The 25,783-nt window shown below is 46.0% G+C and overlaps 2 protein-coding genes across 6 annotated transcripts in view; one reads left to right on the top strand and one right to left on the bottom strand.

Annotated features, from left to right (window-relative positions):
* The first annotated feature begins 691 nt into the window (after positions 1-691).
* Positions 692-5,473, top strand: MMGT1 (membrane magnesium transporter 1). The gene is made up of 4 exons (XM_066559381.1): positions 692-815; positions 1,413-1,465; positions 2,249-2,352; positions 3,331-5,473. Exons 1-4 carry the CDS (start codon positions 734-736, stop codon positions 3,491-3,493), a joined length of 402 nt encoding a protein of 133 aa, XP_066415478.1. The 5' UTR covers positions 692-733; the 3' UTR covers positions 3,494-5,473.
* A 9,827-nt stretch (positions 5,474-15,300) lies between these two features.
* The window catches only part of LOC136562555 (integrator complex subunit 6-like), a 40,036-nt gene continuing 29,553 nt past the window's right edge, over positions 15,301-25,783 (bottom strand). For 2 of the 5 annotated variants that reach the window (XM_066559460.1, XM_066559461.1), the window contains exon 11: positions 24,154-24,248. Coding sequence is in view for 2 of the 5 variants with exons in the window: in XM_066559457.1 (XP_066415554.1) it covers positions 16,214-16,313; positions 16,741-16,834; positions 18,203-18,595; positions 19,210-19,441; positions 20,104-20,246; positions 20,795-20,918; positions 21,392-21,607; positions 23,286-23,396; positions 24,154-24,248 (1,508 nt within the window). In the remaining 3 variants the exon portion in view is untranslated. Of the gene's footprint in view, positions 16,314-16,740; positions 16,835-18,202; positions 18,596-19,209; positions 19,442-20,103; positions 20,247-20,794; positions 20,919-21,391; positions 21,608-23,285; positions 23,397-24,153; positions 24,249-25,783 lie in introns of those variants that run through there. The other 3 variants (XR_010784525.1, XM_066559457.1, XM_066559458.1) reach the window with 3 other exon arrangements.

Here is a 25,783-nt window from a genome sequence, read left to right as displayed (position 1 = left end):
ACACGAGGTGTCCCTTCCATGCCTTCACACCGTTCCCAGGCGTGTATTTGGTGCCAAGAGCCGCCGTCAGTCCCGAAGGGGGGGGTCAGGGTAAACTTTCCACTTTTTTACCAAGAAATAGTGGAGTGATGCGTGGAGCCCGTGGGTCAAGGGTTGTAATAAATGCCAGTGATCAACTTAAAGGTGACTTGTAGGAAACGTTCTCGAAGAATTACCTTTGTGCCTTGAGGGTACAGAAGACCCAGGATGCTTGGCTGTGACCCTGGTGTTTCCTTGCTTTGCCCCAAGCCTGGCTCGGCCAGGGCTGTCCTACCTGCACGTGTTGTGTGCATCCCTTCGCACCGTTTTTGCTTGCACCGGTTTCTCAAGCTTTGAGGTTAAACATGTGGAAAGTGGGAATTAACTCGGGTACCACTGGCCCTACGCTCTGTTTTCGGCTGGAAGGGATCCGGTTAGAGGGAAGAAGCCTGTTGGGGGGGGGGGGGGGGGGGGTCAATGGGCCCCTTCTCCCTCAGCCGCCCCCCAGGACCAACCCTGACACCCGTGCCCCCCCCCCACGCCCCCCCGGCATTTTATCAATGGCCCCACGTGGAAAAGCGACGGCCTGGCCCCGCCCCCTGCCGCCGAAGCCGCGCCCCTCCTGCCCGCCTGCACACTTCGGGCGCGGTCTGGCCCCGCCCCCTCGGTGACGCCATCATCGCGCGCCGGGGCGCCCTGGCGGCGGCGGGCGGCGATGGCGGCGGGGTCGGTGTGGAAGGGGCTGGTGGGGCTCGGCCTGTTCGCCCTGGCACACGCGGCCTTCTCGGCGGCGCAGCGTGAGTCACCGCCGGGGGAGCGCCCCGGGGCAGCGGCACCCCCGCGCGGCCCACGGGGAGCTCCCGGGGCGGGGGCCGGGCCGGGCCGGGCCGGCATCATCATCGTCCTGAGGCGCGAGCCCGCCGACGGGGGCGGCCCTGCCCTTGGGGCCGGGCTGCGGGGAGAGCGGAGCTCCGGGGGGAGCGCGGGGCTCGCTCCGTGCGGGCTGCGGGGAGAGCGGAGCCCCCGGGAAGAGCGCGGGGTTCGGCCCGGACCGGGCTGCGGGGAGAGCGGGGCCCCCGGGGGAGCGCGGGCCTCGCCCCGCGGCAGCCGGGAAGGGAGGGAAAAACGAAGGGTGGGAAGGGGGAGCTGCCCCGGCCGGGTCGCGGCTTCAGCCTGGCCTCTGCCGTCCCGCTGCCCCCCGCCCGCACCGCCCGCTCCCTCCCGGCTGCCTGCGGGGGGATCAGCCGCGCTCCGGAGCAGCGGCACCGGGGGCGGCCCGGGCAGGGTCAGGCTGCCCCGTGGCTCTGCAGCCGTTTCTCTGGGGGTTCGTGTGGCCGGACTGTTCATTTGCGTGCACAGAGTGTTTGATGCGTGCCTGTGTTTCTGTTTTGTAGATCGTTCTTACATGAGGTTGACAGAAAAGGAAGATGAAACGTTGCCCATAGATGTAAGTTTTTGCCATGTGTGAAAGGCAAAAGTCTCTCAATTGCTTCGTTTTAATGCTAGGCAAGCATAAAGAATAAAGTAGTTTTTAAGCTGCACTTTCAGTGGAGCTCCCGCTGTCAGAAAGAACCACACCTTTCATCCCAACTTCTTGTGTGTGTTGTAGTTGTCAGTGAAACCAAACCCCAGATACAGAGCTCCCTCTCTTTTAAACACCTTGGAGTGTCCAGGATTCCCTGGATGTAACTCAGAGAGCTTTTGCATCCATCACCTCCTTTGCAGCATAAACATCCTGCACCCTCTGGCTCTGGGTGGCTAACATGTGTTTATCCAGTGTGGCTGTTTGATCCCAGCACAGCCTGCTTCAGGAAGGGGGCTCTTATTTACTTCATTTGCTTGCTTTTCAAATTTCCACTTCACTTATCTGTTCCCTCTCTGCTTAATCAGAAGGGCAGGGAGATCAGGTGCCCAGGAGAGCCAGGCACGTGTTCCTGGCAGGAATTTGGGTCCTGGAGAGCACAGAACACAGGCTCTTGCTGAGGAGCCATGTGAGTTGATTCAGTTGGTGCAACCCAGACCCCTGCTGGGGCAGCTGGAGCTCTGCTGTGCAAATAGGAGGGAATTTTAATTCTTCTGTGCCTCAGTTTCCCCACTGCTGGATTGCTCACCTCTGTTTGCTGTCACTGGATGAAAAGCAGCAGAGATCCTGTGTGAAAGCTGAGGTTGTTTGGTAAATGTGCAGAATAGCTGGTGATGTGTGTGTTGCACTGTGCTCCCTCTGTTGCAGATAGTCCTGCAGACTCTGCTGGCCTTTGCAGTCACCTGCTATGGGATAGCACATATTGCAGGGGAGTTTAAAGACATGGATGCCACTTCAGAACTCAAAAATAAGTATGTTTTATTTCTTCTTTTTGTACAACTGGTATTTCTGCTTCTCTGTACAAACTGAAATCACTCATCTTTAGCTCAGCCCTTCAAGGCATGCTGTAGGCAGTGACCCCAGGGGAACAGCCACACTTGCAAAAGCCAACAGTGTCTTGAGTTTTAGGGAGAGTTAGATAACAGGCAGAAATCACAATAAACTGCTTGCTTTTCCTCATCTGAAATCCTGCTGTGCAGACTTGGTAGAGGAATGAAATGTGCAGGTGGGAAGTAGAGCTCAGGAATCACCACCTGCTGTCATGAGATGGTCTCAGACTGCAGGTCTGAGTCACTGGAGTCTCACACAGTATATTCTAGGCAGGACATCTGAAAGACTTTAAGAAAATAAGGGATTTTGGGCCAAGATTTTGAAAAGGATAGTTGGTTAGAGCATGCCAAGGTCGTAGGTCCAGCTGCTTTATGAGCTGTTCACTTCAGAGTTGGACTCAATGATCCTCGTGGGTCCCTTCCAACTCAGAATATTCTGTGATTCTGACAGGAAATTGGATGTGCAGACATTGCCTCTCAGGCCATTTCCAAAACCACAGGGGAGTGTGGGAAGTGAAAAAGTTGACATAATTGTATTTCAGAGTGTTCACCTAAAGCTTTTAGCATGAGGCTCCCAGGGGGATGGAAAGCTGAGCATCATCAGGGTGGTGACACAAGTGACAGCTGAACCAAGGCTGGGACGTGGTGTGTCTGCAGCAGCACCCACAGGCTGCCCCCGGGCTCCAGAGAGGAAGGAGAAGTTTGTCACGTGGACATCTTGTGGTCTTTTCACAACTGTGTATTTCCTAATTGATTTAGTTTAGGAAACTTAAAAGCAAGCAAGTGTTTGGATTGAAAACTTGTATTTTTGTGTCTTAAGTCAGTAGGCCCCAGACTGTCTGTTCTTAACTCCCTGCTCTGAGAGAGTGTTAACCTTGGCTTTTTGCATTTATTTTGAAGGACTTTTGACACATTAAGGAACCATCCATCTTTTTATGTATTTAATCATCGTGGTAGAGTGTTGTTCCAGTCCCCAGACACAGTGAATTCTTCTTCAAACCAAGATGCTTTGTCATCCAGCTCGGCACTGAAATTTCGAAAACTTGAACCTCTGCGCCGCTAAGACTTTTACAGATGATACCAATAACCCAGGACACTGAGATGTAATATTCAAGTCGGGGATGTAAACACTTTTTTTAATTTCTGGAGCAGTATTTATATTGATCTTCCAGACTTTATAAAATATATATATATATAAATATATATATATAAACTAATGACCTTCTTTGTACACTGTTAATGAGAATGACTGAATTGTGGATTGGCAATGCAGTGTAAATTCTACAGTTATGCTGTGAAACACATCTTCAAAGTTTCAGATATTAAAACGAGTTGCAGCTAACTTAACTTCAGTTAAAACAAAAAGCAAGCTAGTTTTTCCTGCAATTAATGTTCTTTGACAGGAGGGAATGTTTGAGTGTATTTATTTTCTCAGTTTGCTTGCACTACAGTCTATGGATCCCCTCAGAAATGCTGTGTGCACTGCATCACTGAACAGCAGGAAAAGGGGCAGCACCTGATCCTAGAATGCCTGTGGGACACCAGCACGGTGTGGCAGGGGAACTCAAAGAGATTGCTTTCATTTTTATTTTTTTTACAATGCTGAAAAACAGTTGTATGAAGGGTTATTCTTTTTTTCCTGGTTTTTCACTACCATATTATTTCCTCGTTGCCCTCCTTTGTTTCATGTGAGTTGCCCCAGGTTGCCCCAGGCTGCCTGGGCTGTGGCTGTGATGGGTGCTGGTGTGGGGAGGCAGCTCAGCTCATCTGCCACAGTCCACGTTCTCCAGCTGTGAACTGGGGAATGCTGAACATTGTGTATGTGCTGAACATGGCATTGGCACCAGGTACAACCTCCAAGTCATCTTCATATTTAAGTATCAGTAAGAGCTGTCCCTTCTGTGAGTGATCCAGCAGCTTGCTCTGTTTGCTGGCACTAATCCAGGACAGCCACCCCTTTTCTGCCAACAGCGCCTTCCACCTTGATTTTTCCAGCTGAGCCCCTCGTTGATTTAATATTACTGTCTTGATTTCATGTATTAGAACTGATCATACTGTCCTTAACTCTTACTTATGTCTAAATTCTTATCCCCCCTCAGGGGCTGAATCAATGCTAAAATCTCTCTTGGTCTGGCTTTTCACCTCCCTGATGCAGCAGAGGGAGGGTAGGTTGAGATACTGGTGGGGCCAGCAAGAATTTGGCCTGGTTGGAGGATGTTTCACTGACACAGTGGAAACTCAGCCTTTTGTCCTGGCATCTGTTGAGTTGTGTTTGGTATTTTTTTAAACTGTTAAAAACTGTCAAAGGCAAAAAGCTTGGCAAAAATACTGTGTAAACCCAAGTCCCTTTTTCTAGCTCTGCCCATCCTATGGAGTGGGTGCCCCAGTGCTCGAGCAATATCCATGGCTGCTGCTCTACAATCACTCTAAAGCATCTGGGTTTGATTAGAAAGGGTTACTCTGCCAGCTGAAAGCATCTGAGCTGCAGGATGAGTTCCTAAAGTGTCCTGGTTCCCCTCTTGCTGGTGTCAACACCACAGGCCTCGGAAATAGTATTGGGTCATCCCTCCGTTGGGGACAGAGCTGTTCCCTTGGGGGGCAGGGCTGGCACTGAGGGGAGGCTGAACATGGGCCAGGTGACCTCGTGGGGCAGAGGAGAGGCAGAATTAGCAGAGGGAGGGAGAAGCAGGGCAGGAGCTCAGTAAGCACTGTCACAGATGGGTTCTGCAGCCGTGGTTGCACTGAGCCCTTTGCAGAGGGCCTTAGAGCAGAGCTGCTCACATGAAACATCTGAGAAGCCTCGTTTGTGCTGCTGGAAGGCTACAGGACCTGCCTGAGGTGTGAGGTGCTGCTGGGACAGGGAGGTGGAGAACATCACCTGCTGCTCAGAGCAGGTCCTGCTGGGAGCACCCTGGGGCTGCCTCAGGGCCCTTCTGGTGAGGAGTGGCCTCACTCTGCAGCAGCAGCAGTTCTATCACAAAGCTGTACAAATTATTTTTTCTTATTGATCTCACAATGTCAAATAAAAATTGATATCCTTAAAGTGTTTGTTTGTTTATTTCTGACCATCCTGCAGCAGCAAATCCCTGGTAAATGACTATTTAAAAGTGACTGCCCAGCACTGACATGAAGTGATTGCCTTAATTATGGCAGCTCTGTGTGAGAGTGCTGTCTGGCCTGGTGTTCATTATTGGGAGATAAGATCAGAAGGGGGGGATCAAAATAGCTGCAAGTAGCTGAGTAAAACACTGAGGAGGGAAATATTACCAGCCTGGGGATCTGCTTGCCTTTGAGGCTCCTCGTCATCCTCTCTGGCAGAGCTGACATATTTTCTGTCTTCAGTTTAACCACAGTAAAGGCTTTTCTACCATGTGCTAATCTACCCTGCCAGCCCACAGGGACAGGCTCCTGCAAGGTCTGGTGTTGCAACAGTCACTGGGGGAAACACTGAGGCTGCTCCCAGGGCTGGTGATAGTTAAAATCCCGGACTTGAGCAAGATCACTTTTCACTCCTTGCTCTGCTTTTCCACTGGGGGAGGTTGAAAAGTTAGCAAAGCACTGGAGGAGTTTGCTCAACTACAACATCCATCAGGATTGCACCAGACTCACCCCTCATCTGCTTTCTGTGCTGCTGCAGTTCTGCATCCAGCACAGCACACAAGGGGAAAACACCAATAAAACTGGGGAAGGGGCACCTTCACCAGCTCCCAAAGCCACCTCGAGCTTACCTTGCAGCATGGGCTTCTTCACAGATGAGCTTCTCTTCTTCAAAAGCAAAGCAAGAGTCGAGCCAAGAGTTTCTTGAATTAGACTGGAGAGTTTCCAGCCTCGCCCAATGCACATTTACAGCCGTCACATCTTGAATTGCTTTGGCTACAAGCCCTGATATTTCTACTACATTAAATAGTAAAATAAAAAATATGTGCTGGTAATTTCAATTCATTGCTGAAGTAGCAGCTTTAATCTGCTTTAATTTTGCTGGGTTTTTGAACTATTGCAGTGAGAGCTCAGTGGGGAACTGCTAAGGAGGGCAGGAGTCATTTACACCCTTGCAGGTGGGGGCGTGGGGACCACAGTTTGTTTTGGAGATTGGTCACTCGTGCAGCCCACACTCCATGCGAGGCTGGAATGGGAGTGCAGCTGGCAGAAGCACTTATTCTAGAGGTCAGTGAGGGCTGAAATGCAGCACCACGTGTGGAAATCCCTCCCGGTCACACATCTGATGTGTCCCCTCTGTGTGTGCCAGACAGAGCCGTTGCTGCAGTTGGCTCCCATGTGCTCCATGCCCCACTGCTGCCCAAAGTGGAGCACAGCTTTCTTGGGTAAGCTGGAAGCTCATGGCCCCTTCCAGGTGCTCTGGAGCACCCACAGTCCCCCTTGCTGAAGAAAGCAGGGAATGACTATTATTTTCTAACCCTAAAATGATTTTTGGCTTCCTTATCACTCGCTTCCCACGGTTCAGGTTCTCTCACACTTCACCACACTGCAGCAGATCTGCCCTTCTCCACCTCTGACACCTTCAGCAAGGACATTACTGTGGGGACATCCTCCAGCTGGATACAGCCCCTCACCAAGAGTGGCACTATTTCTACTCCCTTTTGCCACCTGCACCAACAGCAGCAGATTTCCACCAGACAATTTGGGAAGGCTGTGGCTCACCCCAGAGCATCCAGGGACACAGGGCTGCCCCCAGGCTCCCAGTGAGAAGCCCCCAGCCAGGCAGGGAAGCTGCAGCTCTGCAGTTCCCTGCTGTCCCAGCCATGCTGTGCCAAACTGGCAGGCTGCCTGCAGAGGGGAAGGGCAAAGCAAGGCTATTTTGAATGTTAAACAAGCAGAAAAGACTTTGGTACCAGCTTTCCACAGCCAGAACTAACAGCAAAGGCAAAACACTCCTTGGATTTGGCCTTGAGGTTCACCTTGAAGCCATAATCACCAGGGGCAGAACCCTGGCGGAAATAAATCTGATATTCCAGCAGGTAAAAGCCTTTTCATCAACCCCAGCTTGCTCTCAGTGACACAATGCCATTTCCAAATACTTCAGACTGCGACGAAAGCTACGTCCTTAAAATGGCAGCGAATTAATTTTCCTGTCCTGCTAACTTAATCCTTTTTCCAGCCAAGAAAGGCAAATGGGAGTTCACAGAGCAGTGAGGCAGCCGGGAGTCTGGCAGTGTGAGCAGGAACACAAGCCCCAGGGCTCCTTGGCAGGGACCCAGGCTGTGTGGTGTCACAGCTTCCCAGGCCATTCTAATAGGAAGGGAGATGGAAAAAAAAGAAATAAAAGGTGACATTTGGATTATCAATGGCTCACCCTATGCCAGTGGTCCTGGGGAACCCACAGCCCCCCAGACAGAGAGATGTGGATGTTTATTCCCAGTTCATACCCCAGTGCTGCCAGGCAGAGCACCCAGCACTGGCAGTGCCCTCTCTGCCCAGACTGGTGCTGGCTGAACCAGTTTCCCCAGGATCTGCCTGAGGCAGACCATGCTGCAGGGGCACTTCACTTTGCATTTCAGAAAAAAAAAATAATAGAAGGGAAAAAAATATTCCCTTCCTCCCCCCACAGTATTTCTGCTATGTATTTTAGAGCAGTTCAGTACCAGCCACAAAAGGCCAGTGCTGATGTCCCCAGAGCCACAGGCTGCTCCAGAATCCCTTGTCCCTGCCCCAGGAGGTCTCTGCTCCAGTGCAGGATGCAGGAGGAGCATCCCCTGTGCACAGCAAAGGCTGAAGCAGTGATTTATTCCCCATCCCAGATGCAGAAGTGCACAAAACAGGACGCAGCCCAAAGCAGTTTTGGAGAGGTCAGTTTGGCAGGCAGTCCAGAGAGGGACTCCACTCCTGTTCCCCACATCCACTCCAGGCTGTCACTCCCTGGACTGAAGCCTCCAAGGCCTGGGTGAGCCCCCAGTGAGGCACCACTTCCCCAGCACAATGCAAAGCACATGGAGGGGAGAGAAGGGGTCAGATAATGCCCCATCCTTGCCCAAGGCCACCATGCTGCTCTACAGCCTCCTGTCACACACAGATCCCTGCTGAGGGACCTTAGAGATAGTGGCACCATTTCAAAGTCACCATCACCACTCTGAAGCTGGAGCCAAGCTGCTCCTTCCATACCTGTTTAAATACAGCAGCTTCAGAACACAAAGGGAAATCCACAGCAGAGTGAGCCCCATGTTCATCTCCCATGGGAGGGACCCACATACCCTACATATCCCACAGAATGCACCAGGGCTGGTTTAAAACCCTGCTCTGCTGGTGGCCAAGCACAGCTATGGCCATACTGCTGCCTTGGGCTGGCAGGGAGGACAAACAACCATGGGAACAGCCTGAGCTGTCTCCCAGCATGGCAGCACTGGGCAGGGGAGTCTCAAGGCACTTTCTTCTCTGCATTTGCTTCTTGTGCTCAGGCAGCAGCTGCAGAGCTTGAAAGGGGCAGACCTGAAGCTCAACCCCAGCACACTGAGGAGCAGAGCAATGGGATGCTCCACAGAGCTGAAGTGCAAGTCAAAACAGGAGCAGTGAAATAAGAAGTGAGTGAGGACAGATGAGCTCCAGACAGAGCAGAGCACTCCATCAGCAGAAGCCCCCTCGCAGGGCCCCACACCAGCCTCACGCTGAGCACAGCACTGACCTCCCAAACTCACCACTGCTCAGTCCCTCAGAGCTCCCACCTCGTGCCTGAACATAACAGGGACAGGTTTTCAACCTCTTTCTGCTTTCCTATCATAGCAAGAGCTGTCCCTTTCATCTCCTTACCTTCACAACCCCTTCTCCCTACAACAGTGGGTACACCAGGGCCAGGGGTGCAAGGCATACCCTGGGAAGGAGGGCCTGTTGTATCTACATTTGCAAGAATTCACCTTTGACCACCTGGAACCCAGACAAAAAAAACAACTTTCAGCTGCCCCACGAGGTCAGAGCCTCCTCAGGGTCCTGATGTGTGAAGAAAAGCCACCACCATGGCTCAACCTATTATCCAGCAACCATTTCCCATCGCAGCCGGGGCCGTGACTCACCGGGAGCTGCCTTTCCTGCGGGAATTCACAGCCCGTTCCCAGGAGTCGCTGTGACCCCGTTTCACCTGCTGGAAGCCGCAGGCGCTGCCGCAGCAGCAGCAGCAGCTCGGTGAGAGCCCTCCCAGCTCACCGAGCCCCAGCACGCCCTGCCCACATCCAGCTCCTGGCATTCCTGTTCTCTGACACAACTCCTGCGGGAGGGGTGGATGGATGGGATACACTTAAAACAGCCTCTTCCAGAGCTCCCGAGTCCTCCACCGCCTCCTTTTCCACTAATGATCATTTTGGAGAGCAGCTTCTAAGTTCTGTGTGTGCAGAGGGAGGAGCCTTGAGCCCAGGGATGCCAGTGGAATTTCAAAATGTGCTTCCACCGAGCTGGGAAAGGAAAGGTGCTGGAGCAGCTCAGGTCAGAAGCCAAACTCTAACAAAGAGGCAGCACCACCACAAGTGCCAAAAGGCTTGGGCAGCTTCTCTGCAGTCCTCCTACCTTCCTTTCCAAGCTCCTGCTTTTTTCCAGCTCCAGAAGCACACTTCCAGCCAAAAGGCACCCACTGCAGCCACCTCAGTGTGGAAGCAGCAGGGAGCCTGTCCTGCCTCCACCTCACACTGCTCCCATGCCAGACCCAGCTGGCAGGTGGGAGAGCACAGGGAAAAAGGAGCCCACTGACATGTACAAGAGCCCAGCAGCCAGTGTGCTGGTTTGTGGTGGGATTGTCCACACCAGGGAAATAATTCAAGTGTGCAAGACCAAATTAGGGCACAGATTTTATAATTATCTTTGTTAGTGACACACTATATGACCTTGGGTAAGTCCCTCCATCCATCTTTAAAGGCACTCTCAGAGGAGAGCCACAAGACTTTAATTAGCAGCCCTAAAAGTGCTCAAGATAGCTTGTCTCTCTTCCAAAATAACCAACTGCAGATGAATTGGAACAATCTTATTTTCAAATTCTGCAAGCAACTGGGATCCAGGCTGCTCTCAGATCAGTCACTTCAACAACATAATCAAAGTTAAATGTGCCAGCTGTGCATGAAGGGTTTTAATATGCTGTGCAGACTGGAAAACAGCTCAAAGAATCAATGTTATTTTTCCATGGCTGGGATGTCACTGTCGAACAGCTGCATTATAATCATCTGCAATCAGCAAAATGCCTTTTTTTTTAATCACTTTCTAGTCTTGGGGAACAGGGCTCATTTTTATTTCTGTCCTACTTAGGAAAGCACCCTTGATCCCTGAGACACCCAGTGCCAAGGGATCAGGCAGCCACTACAGCAGCGTGCCCTGACCAGACCTGTGGCTGCTCAAACCCCCAGTACCCCGACAGCCTCCTCAGCTCTCAAAGCTGTGCCCAGACAGGAACTGCTCACACTCCTACCACCACCTCAAGGAACAGCAAGTGCATTCCCACAAACCCAGCAAAAATCAGCTCCATTTGCCTGCCTATTGACACTGATCCAGGACCTGGGATGGTTCCAGAGCAGTCCCTCCCTGTGGAAAACCTGAGCACAGCCAAGCATCCTTCTCTGCAAGGGCCACCTCTGCACAAGCACATGGGTAACAGCTGCAAGATGAAGCAAGGGGGGAGGTCTCCCAACTTCATCCTTTACAAAAGAAAGAACCTCTGATATATTCTACATATTAAATATTTACAAATACAATTTAACATTAAAATATACACCTGCTCTGGAGTAAATGACAAGAAACAGGCTGACCATGCAAAAAGAGCTTTGCCCTGACAACTACCAAAATGCTTTATAACCCTCTCCTCCTGCTCAGCATCCTGCAGGGCTCGGCTCTAAGTACTTTGTAAATGAGCACACACCACGGGGATCATTCCCAAAAGCTCTGTTCCTCCTACCAGCTGCTCAGCAGTGGCAAGTGGAGCACTGGGATTCAGCAAATTGCCAAAGGTGTCCAATATTTGAAGGGACATTATGCAAGACTGTTTGCATTAGAGGAGTGACGGTGATGGAGATGACAGCAAGCACATCCAAGTGCCAAGGATCCAGCTACTTCCACTGCAGCTGGAGATGGTCCAGGACTAGGAAACAGCCATCAAATTCCCACTGCAGATGTAAAGATAAAACTTCCCCAAGCTCTCAAAAACATCGCATCTCAAGCAAAAATCTCATCTGAGGTTTCCATTCCACCACCTTTCCCAGGCCAAACTATTCTTCTGGACTTCAATATGAATTGTTTGAGAGCTTCATCCCGAGCTCAAAATCTGAAGAAATATGCAGCTGCTTTGAGCACTTCCCAGCTCCTGGTGAAGAGCAATTTTCCTTACATGGTACCAGCAGTCCCCACTCCTGGCAAAGCTGTGTGGGTGAAGGCATGTGCAGCTCAGTTCTTCCACTGCCTATGGAAACATCTTCCAGCATTTACCACAAGGCTGTACAAGTCTGTACAACAATTTAACTCCTTCCTTGGGACATCCATCCTCTGAACCCTGAGTAATCAGCTGCTCAAGGCATCAGATCTGTGCTCCCAGGCCTGAAAAGCATCTTGTGCACTTTTAAAATGAAGGTTCTGACATAGAAGAGGTGAAGCTGAACCACCTCCCACAGCACACAAGCAGCACCTGCCTTTTCCACCAACTCTTCCCACAGCCCCTGTCTGCATTTCCAGCTCCATGGACAACCACAGGGCTCTCCTGCCACGCTGCTTTAGCCACTACCAAGAAACACCACCACATCACAGACTGAGACAAGAAAAACACCAATGCCAAAACCAAGCCACTCTTTCAGTGATGAAACAACAAGCCAGGCTGCAGCTCAACTGAATGGATAATTTCAGGGAAGTTCAACATTTTTTGTTTAGTCCATCCTCCTTGAAATGATCTCAAGATTCAGATTTAGAATACAGCTTAACAATTCCTGCAGGCCAGAAGATTTTTGCTAAATCCCAAGGCATTCTTCTTCTCCAGTTTCTTCCTTTTCCACTTAGGATAGACTCCAACTTGTTTTTGCAGACCTGCAAGCAGCAGCTCCTTTTAATTCCAGTGACTAACATCCTTCCTTCAGATCTCTGCCAAACCTCCTGTCTGCCAGATCTGAAGTGTCTTTGGCCTTGTTTTCTGCTTAACTAGGCTGCACATTCTCAAGACAAGCACTCTCAAGTCCATTTGCTAAAGGTGTGATGTTGCCATGTTGCTGGTATGAAACACTGTAATTGAGCTTTACAGGTTTTTTTCAACTGTTTGTTCCTGTTAGGTAATGCATTTCTTGTATTTTTCCATCAGAAGTTTCTTAGTAGATACTAAAGAACAGGCCAAAAGAAATGAAACTCAACAGCCTATGCTGCTGCCATTTCAGCCAGGCAGTTTAGAGGAAGAACCAGGAGAAAATTACCAGATGGAAGAAAAACCAAAAAAATAGGTTTGAGGGGTTTTTTTTTTTTCCAGTTTCCTGCAAAAGGAGACATAAAATTGCTTGACCACAGCACAGTCAAGCACAGCACAGTAACAGCCTCTGCAGCTGCTATTTTGGAAGATGACAATCACTCTCTAATGCTGGTTAAACCTGGGCAAGAATACACATAAATAAAATAAATACACTGCACCCCAAAAGTGGGAACAGCAGCATCCAACAGACACCTGCCACAGTGACCAGCCTGGGAACTGCATGGCTTAGGAGGAAAAACCCTTAATGTCTACAAGGGAAAAAATAAAGGTAACACACACTGAGGAGGCCTAGTTAAGAGAGGGTCAGAAAATGGATGCAGCAGAACTCGCACAGGTATCCAGGCTCCAAAGTACCTCACAACCCTTCCAACCCAAGGAAGGCAAATGCTAAATTTGTCAATTCAGATTGCTAAACAGTGCTCCTTACAGGAAACTCAGAGCCACATTCCTTCCCTACTTCCCAACATTCAACTGTGCCACATTATTTCAACCTTACATAAACAAGGGCTCAAACATGTAAGTTTGAGCAAAGCTCAAATGGCTTCCAATTCCAGGATGCATCAATGGACCCATCCTCTCTCCTGAGCCCTTGCTGAGGGACACTCCTGCTGTGAGAGGCTCAGCTGTCACCCAGGTCACAGTCCTGGTGACACAGCTCTTGCTGCTGGGCTGTGCTCTGTACCAGGCAAGGCCAGGCCTGACACCAGCGTGGCTCTCCTGGCTGTCCCTGGAGTGCCAGCACAGCTTGGGACTGTGTTTGTCCAGGCATGTCCCACCCACATCCAGCACTGGGGTCTGGTCACAAGGAATTCTCTCCTTTAAGAATCTTCTTAAACCAGCTGTGCTGCTTCCTAAATGATACATTTCCATGTGGAATTCAGGGCTGTGTGTGCTCTTCATCAACTGCTGTTGCTCCTTTCTCTTCATCTCTGCACTGACAACCCCTGAGGACATCTTCCTTCCTTCTTATGGAGACTCATGTCCACTTCACTGTATGATTTCTGCTGCTCTAATATTCTAACTCAAATTCAATCTATTCAGATAAAATAATGGTGAGATCAGGGAAAATTCCCACTGCTTGTACTTGACTATTTTGTAGCTTCTGAGGTGCAAGATTCCAAAGGAGTGCATGGAAGTTACCAGCTCTCTGCAGCTGATTTGGCAGCCAACTCCATCCCACCAAAAGAGCAGATTTACACACTGCCAAGGTCACTAGTGAAAAATATGGCCCCTGCTCAGACACACAATGATCAACTGAGTGTCTCTGGAATCAGTGATGAAAACTAAAACAGCCATTAACTATATGGAAGAAATCTGTCTCCTCTTATCACCTACTATTTCAAGAATAGCACATTACATGCAACTTGATGCATTCAACCAGGCCATTTTACAACAAGGTATGCACAGTATATCTGACCCTCTGTAAATAAAATCCCTTAGAAGAGTCCAACACTTGGCATGGGATGTCCATCACAGTGACAAACAGCTGCTATATGAAATTTGAAGGAGTAAATCCTCCTTTGTATCATTTCAAGGTATTTGTGGGGTTTTAAAATAAATATTCAATTTTATTCATCGGCACAGATGAATAAAAGTTACTTCTACGAATCAGGGCAAATTTTAGTAATGCCTTCTCCTATGTCACTTCCTTCATATACACTGTGACAGATTTGCTGCTGCTGTATTTCATTTCCTTCTTGAATTCAATTTCCTTCTTGGATTTCACTGGTGCCATTCCAATGGTCAAACTGCATCTTCCAAGGAAACCAAGGCCACTGCTTGAGAGCGGATGGAAAAGATGTCTCACAGGCTGGCTTGCACTAAAAATACCAGCAGGAACAGAGAAGTACAGGCTCACCATGAGAATCTGTTTCCCTGCCTGGCCAGTCCACTGGAATCCCTGGGATATTTCCCCTACTAGGCCAAGAGCACAAGTCAGCACGAGCACAACTTTAACCTGTCTTTTAAAGAAAGCTGTTAGAGGATCAGAGGAGGTTATGAGCAAACAACTGAAAGTACACACGTGTCCCAAGAGCCACTTCATACTGGCACATTACTGGTACTGTACTGCTTTAGGGAGAAAAAAAAAAATTAAATACAGGTGGCTTCAGTCTTCTTTGTATGTTCTGTCATCTATGGAATTGCCTTTGGACAAAATAGTTAAGAGGAACAGAGGAGAGGATACCAGCTCAGGTAACCAAGGGTTTGGTAAACTGGAACTTACGGCCCTCAAAACTGAGTAAAAATGTGCACCCCAGAGGCCAAGCTGAGTGACACCTGGGCAGCTGCTCCAGGGTACAAACACATTCTGCAGCTAACACCACAAGCTGAGTTTGAGGATGTGAAAGACCAGGTTCAGCTGGTTTTACAAAAATATCCTCAGTCTGCTGGTAACAGACAACTGGAGGAACTTAGTGCTGCCCGCTACAGACTCCTCAGATTAGCACTTCTTAAAAATTAATAAAATGGTTTATTTTATATATACATATGTTCAAAAAAATTTATACAGTTAAAATATCAAATTAGTGATCTGGTAACAATACTGTTCAAAATAATCTCTTTTGTATGAACATTAAAATACACGTTTTTAAAAGCGTTTCCTTTTAGTGCTTCCAAAGCACAGCGTGTGCCAAGGCCACCTGAAGAATCTCCGTCCTCCTCACAGGATGAAAGAGAACTGAAGTCGGGGACCTGGGAAGCCTCAGGTGCACTTTCATAATGTCTGCAGACAAAACAGAAGAGAGTCTGAGGTAGATTGTTTAGTGACCATCAGGTGGTAACAGTCACAGGGCTGTCTTTAGCTTTCATTAACACAATAGCAGTTTCTTTACTCTCAATCTACACTGAATCTCAAGTTTAAAGGCATGGCTAGCAGTTCTTGGGAACAAGACCCTTGTCTCTGTGGTGGCAACATGCAATTTTACCAGTGCAGGTGTTTCTGGGAGGGTTTTTTTAGGAACACACGGGCTCTCTCCACGATGCAGACAGTGTGTGCATTTGACAGTGCCCCATTTTAGTGCAACCTGCTGCCTATAGCACGTAAATGTCTAATGACAGCGTTCAAATGAGTAAATTCTCATCACCTGCAGGAGGGGCAGCAATGGTTATTTTCTTCCGCCTGTTGAGCAAAGAGCACCCTCCACAGGAAAAAGCCACACCTTTCATAGCAAATCCTTAAGGTTATAGCCCAGCTTCTGCCGAATCAGGCTCTTAAAGTTAAAGCTCCACTGCTTCTTCTCAGACTGTGACAGTAAAATCACTTGACTGCCGAGATGGTGAGGGCAGCAGCCTCGTCCTCTTCCACTCTTCTGTGGCACAGCAAACTCGTTCCTGGTCCGCATTCGTCCGGCTGGTTCATTATTATCTGCTGTTGACATGATTAACTCTGTTGGGTGGGCTGGTGAAATCTAGTTCCTCTAGTATTCTCTCTAAGTGTTGTATTAAGACCCGTTTTTTAAACCTACAAAAAAAAGGGAGAGCAATATAAGTTTCTTCTTTGAAAAAGACAGTTGAACAACTCAAGAATGTTCAGCCATGACAAATCGTATTCCCAGAGGCTCTCTGTTTCCAGCAGGGAAGAGCTTGCTTTATTGCTGGCATTAGAATGGCCAGAAAATTTAATTTACTACATCTGCCCCTCCCCAACCCACTCGTGTTTTGAGTTGGTCTTCAAGAACAACCTCTTATCTCCCTAATTCATATTTAAACTTTAACATCATTTATTACTTAAAAATGTAACAGTAGTAGTTTGACCACTAAAACAATTATAGTTTAAATATGTCAAAACAGAAAATCAGAATACTAGTACTGATAAAGTTTATTATTTACTACCATGATCTAAATTAATATTAAATTTATGACTCTGAGTCATTTCTATCTATACAAACCTTGCTGCTTCCTTGATAGCAAATTCAATGAAATACTTCTGAATTTCCATAGGTCCTTGCACCTCCTCAAGAAGAGAAAATATTTTTTCATAATCTAAAAAAAGAGACAAAAATTCAACCAAGTATTAAAAATGAATGTTGCAGATAAAATTTCAGAAAAGCTGAAGAGGCAAAAAGGAAAAACAAAGCTCAGTTTCATGTATCTCTGTATGATAAAACACATAAGGCAAGAAAAACACCTGCACTAGCTTTAAGAGCAGAATACAGGTGACAGAATAATTTAAAGTAATGCTGATGATCTGGGAATTCAAATGTGGCACCAAAGATTAAGGTTCTCTTTAAAAAGCAGCAGGTAGGAACATTTATCCCCAGAAAATGCAGGCTGGTAGAGAGAAGCCTCCCATTTCCATGATCACAGTTACACACAGGGCCACCAAACCCTGATCTGGCCTGGAGCCATCATTTCTGCAAGCACGGGTTGCCATTACATCTCCAGAAAGAAAAATTATCAACCCTTAGTGTGAGCACAACACTGTCCCATTGGTACAAGGTAAATATGTCCACTGAAAAAAAATAAACTGGACATACTAAATCGGAAACAAATTTTAAACCAGCATTGTTTCATTATTTCCCATAACTGACCCCTGTATGAATACATTTATGGTACTGTGACCAAGAGGCTGCTCAAAATGATGCAGCAAGCAGAGGGAGCACAAATGGTGAGACCTCTGAACAGATTACATATTCAAGTCATACAATTTAGCTTCTTTCTCTGATGACTGCTTGAATTCTGCAGCAAGACAGGTGACTCACACTGAACAGTTTCACTCTGCATCACCATTTACTAGGCATGAATTTGGTATAAAATCAGATGAGCCCACTTTGCAGACTGTCACTTTTAGTCTTCAATTCTTAAGAGTTTGCAACTTTTAGTGTTTCATCAGTAATTAGTCTAACAAATTTTTTTTTAAAATCACTCTGCTATAAACTGTTACTATTCCTTTTCAAGCATATTCCAAGATGCACAGGCTTACAGAGATGTGTCTTTGCCCTGCAAAAGGGAGTTTTGATGGACACACAGCAACAAATACACTTTGTGTACACAGGAGCAATGCAGCCTGAGGCAGAGTATTCAGTCTCATTAGATCATTTGAAACAAAACCAAAACCTCTGAAAGGTGCTACTTTTACAGGGCACCTCTTACACCTGTTAACCTGTCTTCAAGGGCAAACCAGGGTGGACTTGGCACTCGACCTGCCAAGCACAAGTCTAAACATCTAAACTTCAACTCACCTGCCCAGCATTTCCTTCTTTTTTGCCCCTCCATTGCTCATTTATGAGCAACCAGAAACTACTCAAAATCTGAAGTTGTGTATATTGAAAATAGCTCCTTCCTTCCAGGAAAAGTCTTCTCTCTCACACCACATATAATATTTACTACTAAAATAAAGAAGTAACTTACTTCTTCCAGGTTTGCGAACCTCTTTCATCACTTTAATTTTGATGTCAGCATTGCTTCCCTCCAACATGGTAGGTGTTATTTTAAAGGAATTTGGCACAGATTCAGAAGTAGACTCCATGGCCCGCTTTTGGTCATCTCCACTCACACTGTAATTCACAGGCCCTCGAACAAGTGCGTTGGTACCAGGTTTGTGATCCAACCCATCTTCACTTAAACAATTGAATTCAACAGGCAAGGAGTCTAAGTCATTGGGCAACATCTCATCCTCTCCCACAGCAGCTGGAACCACAGGAGCCATTTGCACAGGTAAGCCATCAATTTGCTTCTCCATTGACTGACAATTTTCTGCTTTCTTCTCTCCATTGCCATCTTGGACAACATTGTTACTGGTATCTACAAGTGAAAAATACGTATCTTACTGGTGCATAAGTGCATCATCAAAAGAACCAAAGAGAAGTAGTTCTGTATCCTTTTAGTCTAAAGTGCTGTGTAGCAATCTGACAGCACTGGACAACACTTCAATACCTTTATTCAGCTGTGGATGTGACCAAGGGAATAGTTCCCCTTAAGCCTGCTGCATCTCCTATCATTACTGTTAAGTCACCATGTTCTGTATTCCTAGTGCAATGTCATGACTCCTAAGTAAACTCATGTCTTCCTTCTCTTCCCTAAACCCACTGAACAGAGTTTTCTTCTGACTCCATTTGCTGCAATAGGTAGGTATGAAAATTCCTATTTGTGGGAAAGGAAACAACTGTATTTTAACTTTCCTTCTTCACCACAGAATACACAAAGAAAAACTAAAAGCTGATCTGAGATACTTTCTATCTCCAAACAGTTTATTTTAATTTCAGATTTCATTAGCTGTAGCAGCAACCTGTTCATCTAAGCAAACAAAAGAAACCCACTCCTACATAACAGTAACGCACGGACGTGCTGGCAGAACCTTTTCCCTTCCTCCCCAGATCCCCCCACCACCCGAGCTGCTGCACCACACCTCAGCATACCTTTATTAGCTGGGAGCCCCTTGAGGCTCAGGTAGGAGGGGGAGCCAGGAGCAGGGGGTGGCCCCTTGCCCCCAACGTGGTTGGTGACGACGGGCGGTGCCTGCGGGCGCCGCAGCAGCGGGGAGAGGCTGCGCCGCCGCTTCAGCGACGCCGGCGTGTTCGGCTCCCCGGGACGCTTGATCTTGTTCTGGGGCCCGGCCACAAACTCATCGGCCTCATCTATCATCATACCCTGAAAAGGAAGTAATAATTTCAGCAGCAGTACAAAGCAGCAACTGTTTCACCAATCCACTGATGAGCTGAGTCCCTCTGTGCTCAGACTCAAGTGGCTTTCAGAACACTTGACAGCTCTCAGAACAGAGACACCTAACATAACTGGAGAGAGCCCATTGCCACTCTGTAAAGCAGCACAATTCCATACACATTCCTCTTGGACCACATGGGAGACATCCCTCCTTTCCACAGGCTGCACAGGTTAGCAATATATTGTTGCTGTGGGGGAGAAATTCTATGCACAGATGTTGTCATCTTATTGCAGGGGTTCCATACTGTTGTCTCCTTATTGCTTAAGTTTCACACCTTCTTGGTGTTTCTTGTGGGCAGCTCCTCAGAGCACTGACTCTTTCTTCTTCACAAAGCAGGCAACTGACTCCAGTTCTCCTCTCAACCAACCAACCCACTCTTTTATAGCACTCTTCTTCTCGTTGGTGCAGCTGTGGCCTGTTAAAGTCAGGCCTGTTCGTAATCTTTGATAATTGGCCCAGCGGCAACTCCTTAGGGGTAAGATTACTTTCTACACTATCTTTTATTTTCTTATATTCTATCCCCCTACACACAAATAATTTCAAGTTGCATTAACTATAAAGGCACAGCAGGCAGCAAGGCCCCTCCTACCTTCTTGTCCTGTTTAAATGGATTGCCAAATGTATGGAGTCTTTTTGGTTGATCTGGGTCAATTTCCCGAAGAGGTGAAGGCATCATTTTCAGGTATTCCTGGTAATTTCCCATCTGAGCAACAGGAACACTATGAAGGCAGTCTGCAACAGAAACGAGATCTTAATTTAGTCTTAAAATTAAGGCAATATAAACTTCACACCTCAAGTGTTAGCATTAAGAACTTGAACTGATTATTTCTTTTGACTACAGAGGATGAGCTAAGACTACAATTGTGGAAATAAGCCTGGCAAGAGCTGAGCTTAATTGACAGAAGAATAAAAAATGACCAAGTTTAATTTCTATGCCAACAACTGCATCCTTAGACCACCAACACCTCACAAAAAACAAAGAGAGCTCCTCTCTGCCTTAAGCCCTCATCACTTTATAACACATGTCTACTGAACCCTGGTGAATGTGAAAGCTCTCCCATGGAACTTATTTTTAAATTTCAAAGCCAGCATGACATCTTGCATGACAGAAGGCAAAGATTTCCTTCCTTCCCCTTCAGAGTCAAGAAAAGGACATTGTCTGACTCAGCAAGAGATGCAATGGCCACCTCTGCCCCCACATCAAGAACCACTACCTTAAGGAAATAACAAAAATAGCTGTATTCTCTTCAAACTCTTAATGAAGAAATGGGATTCCTTACCTTCATCCTGCCCCAAGATAAGCCTGTGTGTTTTCAGAAGATTGGTTCTCATTCTAGTTAGCTGGTCTAGAAGACTGCGACGAGGAATATCATACGCATTTCTGAATGCCTGTGGCTTCAAATCCTAGTTTTGTAACAAAGTAACTCTCAGTTAATCCATCAGTTCTCATACATAGAGAAATTCCACTAAGAACTGTAATAACATTAACTTTTGAAAAATATTCTTAAGTAACTTTAGAGCTTCATAGGTGGATACAAGCAGCTCAGTGGCTGTCTTTTCAACACGACCTTATTCAGCATTAGTGCTTTCAGCTCCATTAAGAGTAAGCACATTAATTTGTGGATGAACAATAGCTGTCTTTTGCAGAGACTGGCACTTAAAACACAGTAATTTTCATTTACTACCACAGGGTTTTTAAACAGTGTCCCAAAATCAAGTGCAAAAAAATTGCATTTACTCTTCTCGCTCTTTATGTCTACGCTGTACTCATCACAGTTCAGCAAAGGTACTTCCTTCCACACTAAGTCCATAAAAGTTACCCATATAAAACAGATGAGATTAACTGCTTAGTCATGCAAGATCACAGTGCTGTTTACCTTGTTTAAAAGTCCTATGTGGAATCCAGCAAATTCTTTAACATTCATTTCTGACAGTCTCAGTGGAGATTCCCCAGTGATCCCTTGCAGCAGTTGTTTAAAATCCCTACTGTGTACCAAGGAGAGGCCACTGGAGTGATTTTTCACTTTTATTCCAATTTCTTGTGGAACTTTCTTACCCACTGAACCTATTATCCGTTCCGATTCTATTTTTGTCTAAAATGGAATCACACCGTGAGTTAAAGAATCAGCAGGCACTGCACATTTCCAGTACAAAACACACAGTACATTAGCAGAATAAAACTACAAATTTAGTTCCCTGCTACCTACCCAGGGATACATTGGATTACATAGATTAGATCTCAAGCATAAAGAAATCCTAATGTGCGAGCATATGGAAAAATATTTAGCCAGTGTATCTAAATTTATATGCCAGTAGGAGGTCTGTGAATATTCCCTGATTTTGCTGCAAGTCTGTGACTCTCTTGTGTCCCTGAAGAACCATCTTTAAAGGGAAAGAAAAAACAAAATGGAAGGTAGGATCCTCAGGTTACAATAAAGTTGCATTTAAAACAATAGTATTATTTAGATACAGTAATAAAATTTCAGTTTATTTTTGAACCTATGAACTAAGGTTTGCCCTGTATGCTTGTAAAAATATAAGGGAGAAAAGTTGCAATAGAAATCTGTTTTATGAGTACATTTCTAAAAATGTATCACTTCTCCAATTAGCACAGATTTCTTATTACAGCTACAGAGAATTTTACTGTATTAACTTCTAACTGTATTCAGAGTTAAGGTTTTTTTTACCCACTAGCAATACCACCAAAGAAAAATAAAAACATCCAACCAACCAAAACCCCAGAACCCACTGTAATTGCAAGCCACTTCCCCCAGAACTCCTCCTCTGCACAGTTTGCTTCATTATCTGTGGGAAATTGAATTTAAGGACAGCAGGAGCACAGCAGAATTCTGGAATTGCCTGTGCCTATAGAGGAGCTGATAATGCATTCCACACATTCAAACTGTTCCATGTGCTGAGAACGCCTGTGAGAGCCACAGCAGCCATCTCCAGTCATTCCAACTCCACAGTGCAGATAAATCATATCAATTTGCATATCACTGGATTACCAAAATACCACAGGAAGTTTTATGTCTAGTAGAGGCTCAGTCATTCAGAGGCTCTGGGATGTATTTTGTGCATTCTTTAAGGCGGAGGATTTTTGCTTTGTAATTTTAAAGGCTGCTTCCCCACTGCTTTCTAGATGTTGAACTGCTGTTTTAGGAGCTCCTCATGCTAAGGAGGAAGAACTTCCAGGCCCTTACACCTGGGATGGCAGTCTTGGCAAAGAGAAAAAGATACACAGGATTATTTCCCACCAGGTCACACTTAACACATAGAAAGACTCTGACCTGAAGGAAACATGAAGCTCAGATATAAAGCTTGAACTGTGATTTTACTCCCCACAGACAAGAACATACTTTTTTTTTTTTTTTTGGGGGGGGGGGGGAAATACACATTGCCAAGGGACATATGGAAATAAACATGAGACTGAAAGCAAGCCTCTGACTTCAGCTGTGAAGAACAATGGCAAGAACAGGCATAAATCCAATTAATGATTATCTTTGCATTTTAAAATCTAGCAAATATTTAAAGTATAGCTGAAGAGGTTTCATTTGCATTCCTCTCCATCACTTACAGAAGGCACAATCACTGGCTACAGAACCATACAGGATTCATCCATATTTGCAGTGGAAATGCTCACCAATCTTCAATTATAATATATGCTGCACACCCATATGAACTCCCACAGGGATTAACTGCTTTATAATGAGATTACCACAAACTAAATAATCAACGCACTTCTAATTGCAAAGGTTTCATCAATACTACCTGTTGGCTGAGTTTTTTAAGGTAAGAGATAACACTGTAACTAAGTCCACAATCTAAATTATCTGATATCAGATTTGGAGCTCCCATCATCCTTAGGGCTTTCTTTAATGGCTATAAGGAAAACAAAATACACAATAGTAAGAGAATAAGTATTTAAAAAAGAAATTTATAAGCTCAATTATAGGAAGCTAAGGCACATAGATTAGTGCTCTAGCTTTTCCACTTTTGGCCACTAAAATTCAAGTCTATTCAGATAACATGTGACATGAGTTTGGTATCTAACTAGCTCACAATGGACATTATGCCACATCACCAAGACACCACAGAGCGTGGTGCCACTGGCAATTTCCACTCCAAGGCTCAGGTCCAGAATAGCCGGGATGATGCAAGTCCATATTGAGGTGCATTGTCCAAGCTACACGTGAAAGGTGACACAGTGCCTCCCTCCACCCTTTATTTGGCCCAGTCAGTATCAGCTTCCCAAGTTGTAGCACTACACCCACATTAACAAACAACCTAAACTGCATTTTCCTACTCCAGTTACAAAAATAATGCCAAATTTGGCTTCTCTGAATGTTCTGAAGTACTTTTGATCAAAATTAATTCAGTTTTTAATGATCAGAAAACACATTTATTAAACACTTAATATCTTAACATAGCTACTCCTCCTCCTCAGTATTTCTACAAATTCTTTTAATTCTTAAAAATATTTACTCTAATCTACATACCTCTGAAAGGCAGAATGTTAACTACCCAAAATGCCATCATAATTATGTAAAAAAACTTTACTGGGAAGAGGTATGATGCAAAGGACTCTGGCCACACCAGCCATTATACCCCGGAGGATGAGATGAGAAGAGGAACATACCAGTAAGTAGTAAGGAGGCATTGTTTTTAAGTAGTTGTCAAAAGCCTGTCGCCACTTCAGATTTGGCTTAAGTTTGTGAACCTTAAACAAGTCATCTGCAAAAGGAAAACAACAAAAGGTGTCATTTATACAGTCCCAGACCTTTAGCTTTGTGCAAAATCGTACGTGCCAGGTTTCCCCCCATTTTCTCCCCACACCCGAATCCCATTGGGGCTTCCCCCCAAAAACTGCTCTTAACCTGAGGTGTGAAGGATTGGGAATCCCCACTCCTAGCTGCAGTAGGTAATCCAGAGCAAGTCCCCATTACAAGCAAACTTACAAGGTACACCAGACTTAAACACTGCACACAACTACCAGCAGCATGGAAGGTGCAACAGATCCACCTGTTAAAGAGTTTCACCTCCCTTGCCTCTCTCTTGCACATCAGGGAGTCCCTGGATCTGATTAAATCAAACAACATTAATTTGGTTCCAGCTCCATTTTCAAACCAGCTTTCTTCTGTTCAACCTGTATGATGAATTCTGGTCTCCAGTAAAAATATTCTTTGGCATCAAAGGGAAAGAATAAAACAAGTCAAATCAGGGAATCCTTCCGGACAGCTTTGCTGGACTTGCTGCCAACAGCAGCAGCTACACCTGGCGGACAAGGGGTTACCTCCAGCCACAACACCTGCCTCATGCCAGGGCAGCAAAGTCTCCCACAGGTATAGACAAGAGAGAGAAATTAGCTACAAAAACTGCTGTCCTTTAAGAGAGGGGCAAGCAGACATTTCTTGCTTTGGGTAGTGTTTGAGAAGCACGTGGCTCACTCCAGGTGTGCACATGGCTTTCGGGAATGGCTGAGGTGAAGCGTGGGCCTATTTGCTGTGCACACTGTGAATTCTACACCAAACACAGCATCCTGCAATTTACCATTTGCAATTATGAATTATCCACTGAAATGAAGGTTCTTAGTAGGATTGTAGCGTGCTGGCAAAGTGAGGCTAATGGAAGGATTTGCAGGTCTGGAGAAAGGGATGTTCAAAAATTAACTGGGGAGAGCTGCAGGAGACAGAGATGCACAGAAGAGGGTGTGCAAAAGACAGATGTAGCAAAGAAATAGTTTTCTCCACATTGAGTTTTCAGGAAGATGTATTTGGAGAAGGAAATTTGACTTGCATAGTAGTCTGCACAAATTGAACAGATGTTATGATACTACTTCCCAAGTTCTCATAGACAAACCACTCTCAATTACAGGTATTTTCCAATCTAAATCAATTCTGGATTACATATAAAAACCATACTACAGATGCTACTTCTTCTCTTTCCTGGCCTGAAGAAAGTGAGCTGGAGTTGGAGAGGACAAATCAAAAATCCATTTAAAATCTCAATATACTTCAAGCTTAGCACTATTACACTATTATCCAAAAGAACCTGGGGTGATATCATGACATATGGCAAAAAAAAAAAAAATAACATCCATTTTTATTTCACAGACCTATTTCCTTTTTGCAGCAAAATGCAAGTTAAACTACACCCCTCTCAAAATTCAACATAAAACCAAAAACTTAAAAGGCAAGATGTTCAGTATTGTAGCATGTCCTACTATTTGACAGTCTATGGGTTGGTTGAGTACAGCTTGAACCTTAAAC

This window comes from Molothrus aeneus, chromosome 14 (genome assembly GCF_037042795.1).
Source record: "Molothrus aeneus isolate 106 chromosome 14, BPBGC_Maene_1.0, whole genome shotgun sequence".
Taxonomy (NCBI): Eukaryota; Metazoa; Chordata; class Aves; order Passeriformes; family Icteridae; genus Molothrus; species Molothrus aeneus.
Note: the sequence above shows the minus strand (reverse complement) of the source record. Positions and strands in the feature narration are given on the sequence as shown.

Coding starts and splice junctions, on each gene's coding strand:
- MMGT1 (XM_066559381.1), top strand. CDS start 734: ATGGCGGCGGGGTCGGTGTGGAAGGGGCTGGTGGGGCTCGGCCTGTTC. Junction 1,466..2,248: donor ATGAAACGTTGCCCATAGAT/GTAAGTTTTTGC, acceptor CCTCTGTTGCAG/ATAGTCCTGCAGACTCTGCT. Junction 2,353..3,330: donor ACTTCAGAACTCAAAAATAA/GTATGTTTTATT, acceptor TTTATTTTGAAG/GACTTTTGACACATTAAGGA.